General features: G+C 61.1%; 1 protein-coding gene across 1 annotated transcript; it reads right to left on the bottom strand.

Annotated features, from left to right (window-relative positions):
* Positions 1 to 636: 636 nt before the first annotated feature.
* LOC127299294 (cellulose synthase-like protein D4) lies at positions 637 to 4,641 on the bottom strand. The gene is made up of 3 exons (XM_051329240.2): positions 3,621 to 4,641; positions 2,716 to 3,544; positions 637 to 2,596 (listed from the first exon to the last, which is right to left on the bottom strand). Exons 1-3 carry the CDS (start codon positions 4,601 to 4,603, stop codon positions 797 to 799), a joined length of 3,612 nt encoding a protein of 1,203 aa, XP_051185200.1. The 5' UTR covers positions 4,604 to 4,641; the 3' UTR covers positions 637 to 796.
* Between the last annotated feature and the right edge of the window lie 1,693 nt (positions 4,642 to 6,334).

Genomic DNA, 6,334 nt, shown 5'->3' with positions numbered 1-6,334 from the left:
CTTACCGCAGAGAAAATTGAGGGTAGGGTCATAATTAATATCACATACAAAATTATTTGATCTGTTATTTTTTCTCTCTCCCGATGCAACGCACGGGTACTTTTGCTAGTAAAACTGTAATTCATGTAAAGAAGATGGGCTAGAAAATTTCAGACGTTGCAGTGCTGCAGCAGGAAGATCTTGTCACAGTGGAACTAATTTAGAGCCCATGGAGTTTTCTGGATTGCTGATGCCTGCTTGCTTCAGTGTGAACAACTATTGGTAAGTTTTGTACCCGGGAAGTAAATGATCAACAACGCCTAGAGTTACTGCTAACAATCAGAGCTACTGCTCCCATAATTCACAAAGTTCTTGCATCCAGTTTATATGACAGAGCTAAACTGGAGTGCTAATCTCAAGAAGCAAATTGGTCAATTTGACCTGGGTGAGTAAGAAGATTCAGAATGTGTCGTCTGCTCGCTCTGACAGACGAACATGAGCTTAACTGAACATGAGCTCTGTGAATTACTTGCGATGCGTCAAGATCCAGCTGCCGTGCGTCTGTCTGAACTTTCAAGTTCGTACTGGATGAATTGCATTATAACAGCGAGCACACCACTCGCAGTACAAGTTACATTAGTCAGATATACGTAGCATAACCATGTTTTTGAATATTGGTAGAGCAGCAGTAGAGCTCAGCTGCTTAAGAATACATCATCAAACAAACAGCTACTTAATCAGTAACAACACCTGGAAACTCCATGAAGCAAGTACTCCTTCATGTGAGTTTCTTTCTTGAGACAAAGTTACTACAGTACTAGGGGAAGCTGAATCCACCGATGCCCTCCCTGGCGCCGGCGGGCGGGCTGATGTAGACCCAGAGCAGCGACACGATCATGCAGATGAGCCCGGACCAGACGAAGACGATGGTCGGCACGCGGCCGCGGCGTCCCAGGAGGCCCTTGGCGAAGGGGTAGAGGTGGCAGAGCACCCAGAAGCTGAAGAATGCGCCGCCCAGCAGCTTGCTCCACTGCGGGAACTCGCTGTACACTGTCCGCGCCGTCGCCACGGCCATGGCCACCGCGTTCAGCATCATGATGGTCACGGGGGGCACCATCAGGAAGCTCCACCGCACCTCGTACAGCTCCGCGAACGTCTCCTCCTCGCCGTCTTCGGCGCCGCCCGGCTTGGACGTGAGCGTGAAGGAGATGTCAACCCCGGCGATCACCTTGAGGAGGCCCTGCAGGACCGCGGCTGGGTGCGCGCTGGTGCCGCCGATGACCCAGAACTGCTCGTTGCGCCACCACTCGTGCAGCGTGATCCCGGACCACTTGATCTCCAGCAGCGCCAGCAGGCAGAGCGTGATGGTGATGACGAGAAGGAAGACAAGGAAGGTGGCGTCGAGGTGCTGGACGATGAACTTGCCGGTGAAGAGGGACACCGCCGGGAGGACGCAGTAGACGATGAGGAACATTGACGTGAACGGGTACATGCCCACGTTGAAGTAGGCGATGCGCTGCAGGAGCTTCATCCGCCGGGTGGCGAACATGGCGTTGTTGCGGGAGAAGAAGATCTCCACAGACCCCGTCGCCCAACGGAGCACCTGGTGGAGCCGGTCGGTGAGGTTGATCGGCGCCGTGCCGCGGAACGCGTCGCGGCGGGTGACGCAGTACACCGACCGCCACCCGCGGTTGTGCATCCGGTACCCGGTCACCACGTCCTCCGTCACCGACCCGTAGATCCACCCGATGCGCCGCCCCCACTCCGTCTTCTGCTCGTAGAAGCAGGAGATCACGCTGATGGCCTCGCCCACCGTGGCGGCGTCCAGCGGCTCGCGTGGCACGGCCAGTGCGCCGGCGGGGCGGCCCTGGTGCACCCCTGGCATGTCCTGCAGCAGCCGCCCCTGGTACTCCGCCACCGGGATCGACGACACGAACATCCCCGAGCTGCCGAACCGCTTGGGCATCAGCGTCGACGACTCGATGTCGCTGAGCTGGTTGTGGTCGTCGTCCTCCATGGGCGGCAGCATGGACTCGTGCTCGCTCTCCCTGTCCGTCTTCTTGCCCATGCTGGGTTTCTTCCTCAGGAACAGCTTGATCTTCTTCCTCCCGAGCCAGCCGTGGTGCTCCGTGGCGCGCGGCGGGCTGAACCCGTACAGCGCGGTGCGGCGGAAGATGCAGCCCGTGCCGACGTACATGGGGCCCTGCAGCCCGTCCATGGCGCGCATGGCCACGTCGAAGAAGACCAGGTTGTGGTTGGCGTACCGGTCGTTGGGGTCGATCCCCTCGAACCGCTGCGGGAACTGCACGTAGCAGATGCGGTCGCCGCCGCGGTCCAGCATGTAGCACATCCCTTCCCGGAGCGCCGCCGAGTTGTGCACGTAGTGGTCGCAGTCCAGGTTGAGGATGAAGGGCCCGTTGGACATGATGGCGCTCGTCCGCACCAGCGCGTTCATGGCGCCGGCCTTCTTGTTGTGGTCGTACCCTGGCCTCTTCTCGCGCGAAACGTACACCAGCATTGGCAGCCGGATGTCCACGCCGGTCGTGTCGATCAACGCGCCGGACTCCGCTGGCTCCCCGCCAAGCACCGGCTCGGACGTCGGGGGTGCAAGCATTGCCTGAATGATGTTCATCAATAATTGGGTATATGAGCATTTCGAATCGATTAATTGAACAGAGAGGGGAATGATTCATGCAAGCAACAACAAGTAAGAATTTGGAGGATTCGATCGCTCACCTGAATGATGCCTGCGTGGTCACCGCGGGAGTGGTCCTTGGCGCCGGTGAGCCAAGTGCCGTGCCATTGGGAACCGTCAGACATCCATGTCGCCTTCACTGCCCCAGTCTCTGCCAACGGAGCCGTCCCGAGCGCGTCACCGGCCGCTACGGCATCCTCTTGCTGCCGCCTCCTGGCGCGCAGCTCCTCGCCGGCGTTGTAGGCGTCAGAGCGGCGACGGATGGCCTCCGTGAGCGAGTTGACGCGCACCTTGAACTCGTCGTACTCCCGCTTGACCTTCCTCCGCTCGCGGACGAAGTCCAGGCGCACCTTGTTCCTGAGGAAGTCCCGCTTCTGCCCAAAGTAGGCCTCGGGGCACCGCGGCTCGACGGCGTGCTTCCGGCAGAAAGGCACCCAGGTGCGCGCAAAGCTGGCGGTCTCGGCGAGCGCCTCGAAGGTGAGGAGCGCGCCGCCGTCGTCGGAGAGGTAGCATGCGAGCTTCTCGACCGGGTAGTCGGCGGCGAGGATGGAGAGGATGGTGTTGGCGGTGACGAGCGGCGGCTCCTTGTCCGGGTCTGCGGTGGAGACGAAGACGTCGACGCCGGGCAGGTCGGAGCGGCCCTTGGGGTTGCGCGCCGTGGGGCGCTCGAAGCGGTCGGCGAGGACGTCGAGGTCGCAGGCGCGGTTCACGGGGCAGAGCTTGGGGAGGCTGTCGAGCAGCCAGGAGAAGGCGAACCACACCTCGCACGTCACCGACAGCGCCCACAGCCACATCGCGTCCGGGTTCGGGTGCCGGATGCGCCAGGACAGGAAGAACCCCAGCGCCACCAGCCGGATCGCGATCAGCATCCTGCGTCGGAGGAGCAGAGTCAAGAATGGAATTTTGAGGTCGCACGAATTTTAGTCGAAGCATTGTGTTAATTTACCTGTAGGGGCTGAGGATGGCCTGGGAGACGCTGGTCTTCCTGGTGAGAGGGCGGCGGCAGCGGCCGCCGAAGTTGGGCGGCTCGTCGATGCCGACGAAGCCGGTGGTGGCCCCGGCGGCGCCGTGGCCGTTCTTGGGCCAGAGAGCGTTGCCGTAGCCGTAGGTGCCCTTGGTCTCGAAGAGCCAGCGCGCGTGGTCGAACTCCGCCGGCTTGCCGTTGGTGCTGGCCATGGGCATCTTCTTGACGGAGTGCACCAAGGAGAACCGCTTCGCCACGGAGGTCATGGGCATCCGGTCCCTCTCCTCCGACGAGGACACCGCCTCGTCGTCGTCCTCCTCCTCGTCGACGGCGGAGTCGTCCGTATCGCTGCCCGCGGAGTAGGGCTCCTTGCAGCCCGGGCAGTTGCCGCTGCCGGCGGCGCAGTCCGCGTGGCACTCGTGGCAGATCATGAAGCCGCAGTCGCAGGGCGGGCGGAGGGACGCCGGCATGTCGCAGCCACGCATCTTGCAGGAGAGGTTCGCGGACGCGGCGGCGCCGGCGCCGCCGTCGGCGGCGCCGGCGGGGGTGAGCACGTGGCCGCGCGTGGCGCAGTTGAGCCCGCCCGTGAAGATGGTGGCGGAGACGTAGCTCCGCTGCGCCGCCGCGGGCGCGTCCTCCGTGGACGCGGCGGCGGTCGTCGTCCTGTCCGGCGTCGGCGGGATGTGCACGGTGTAGTGCACGAACTCGGCGCTCCCGTCCGCGGCGGCGTCCCTGGACGCGTACCGGCTGCCCCCGGCGCCGCTCCGGCGCACGGGGGAGACCTGCAGCGTGGCCGTGGAGGAGCCGATGGAGTGCCTGGACACCGGGCTGGTGATCCCGGATGACCGCCTCACCACTCCATCCCCGGGGCTCCCGCTACCACCAGCAGCAGCGGCCTTCCCTCCCCGCGGCGACACGGTCACCGTCACCGGCGACCCCGCCGGCAACGACAGCCGCCGCGACATCCCACCTCCAAATCAGCTGAAAACTCCAACCGAACAGTCACTAGCTCAGCTTGAGAACAACCAAGAACCAGAGAGCTCAGGTCAAACCCATTCCGCGCGCTCAAAGAAAGAGATGAGATGGAAAGGAAAGCTGCTCGCGGCGGGGCGAGCTGGAAATAATGGCGAGATCTAGATGGTGGGGCGGAGGAAGAAGGATTGAGCAATCGATTGGTGGAGCTCGGGGACCGAGGCGAGGATCAGACTGAGGTGTGGCAGGGGCGTGTGGCCGGCGCGGCGCTTATTTATTCCCCTCGAAACTCGAATTCCCTTTCGAAAACGGCGAGCCCAACGGTCGGGTGTGCGTCGGCTCTGACGACGCGCGAGAGAGCGTTACCAGTGCCGCAACGGTAGTCTTGGGTCGGATGATAGATCGGACGGCTGAGGTTTGATTCGGCTGAGCGGGGGAGTGTCTGAGGAGGAAGGTAGCCGTTTGGCCGGGAGTGTACGGGTGGGCCATAGGATAGGGATCTTGTTTCAGTTTCATTTGACGGTAAAGATAGGGAAATTTGTCTCGTCTACTCCCTCCGTCCACAAATAGATGGAGATTTTACCTGAGTCACGTGGTAAACTCCATTATCATCATAACTACATCGACTCATGTACATGCCCACATGTATATGTTTGCTGGCCAGGGTTTTTTTTTTTTTTGGAGAACCGCAACAGATGTGCGTGTATTTGTATTAAGTTGGCAAGAATGCCAAAGAATGGCTACAACACCTCACGTCTTTCGGCTAACAACACACTACTACAACTAAAGTGACAACCTTGCTTTGCCCATCGTCGAGCCAAAAGTGGCGAAGAGGCGGGGCACCAAGCCTCGAAACCGCGTCACAGCCAACGCCGAACACCACCAATGCACCACCAAACACCAAAATTGCCCAGACCAACGTACCACTACTCAAGCGCCTAGAAGAATCAGCGAGAAGCGAGGTCAGCTGGACTTGGGAAGGAGACGACCGGAGGAAGTTGACGATGGCATACACTGCGCCCCGAAGGCTCACACCTTGAGAAGTAGACTGCACACGGCACCGCACGGACTACACGCGAGGTCACCACCTATGAATGCCACAACAGGGACACCCCTCGCAGCCTAGGCACCACCTTCAAGAAGGGGAACAGCGTTGCAGCGCTGCCCAGTCCGACAAGCAGACCTAGAGTTTCCTCTAGCATCGAGGGGGGGATAGGGGAGGTTAGGCCCATGACCACACCTCCAAGAAGGAAGTGACACCCGCAGGCGTCACCGTGGCCAGCAACGGAAGCACCGAGCAAGGTTTTCACCCTGGCACAAACCTTCCCCCGCGGCGAAACGGAGACAAGTAGCGAGGATGCACCTACTGCCGCAAGAAGCAGCTGTCACCGGTGAAGCAGAGCGTTTCCACTACCGCAGAATCACCCAAGATTGCCAGATTTGAGATCGAGATGGTCAAGACGAGGCAGAGCAAGGGAGTTGTCGTCACCAAAGCAGAACTTCGGCCACCCCAGCCCTGGTGCAGGAGCACCACGGAGGCCAGCCTACCGGCAAGAACCAGAACCGAGCAGGCGCGAACCGGGCCCGGCAAGGCCCGTCCAGACCCATCTGGGTTGGCCACCACGCGCAGCCGACAGCCGCCTCGCCAGGGGCCTGCCGGGGCAGCAGCGAGCAACCACCCGCGTCGCCGCATCCTCCAGGACCGCATCGAGCAGAGGTGCTCG

The sequence above is a fragment of the Lolium perenne genome, chromosome 5 (assembly GCF_019359855.2).
Source record: "Lolium perenne isolate Kyuss_39 chromosome 5, Kyuss_2.0, whole genome shotgun sequence".
NCBI classification, from domain to species: domain Eukaryota; kingdom Viridiplantae; phylum Streptophyta; class Magnoliopsida; order Poales; family Poaceae; genus Lolium; species Lolium perenne.
This window is presented reverse-complemented; position numbering and strand designations above follow the sequence as displayed.

Coding starts and splice junctions, on each gene's coding strand:
- LOC127299294 (XM_051329240.2), bottom strand. CDS start 4,603: ATGTCGCGGCGGCTGTCGTTGCCGGCGGGGTCGCCGGTGACGGTGACC. Junction 3,545..3,620: donor GCCATCCTCAGCCCCTACAG/GTAAATTAACAC, acceptor CCTCCGACGCAG/GATGCTGATCGCGATCCGGC. Junction 2,597..2,715: donor ACCACGCAGGCATCATTCAG/GTGAGCGATCGA, acceptor AACATCATTCAG/GCAATGCTTGCACCCCCGAC.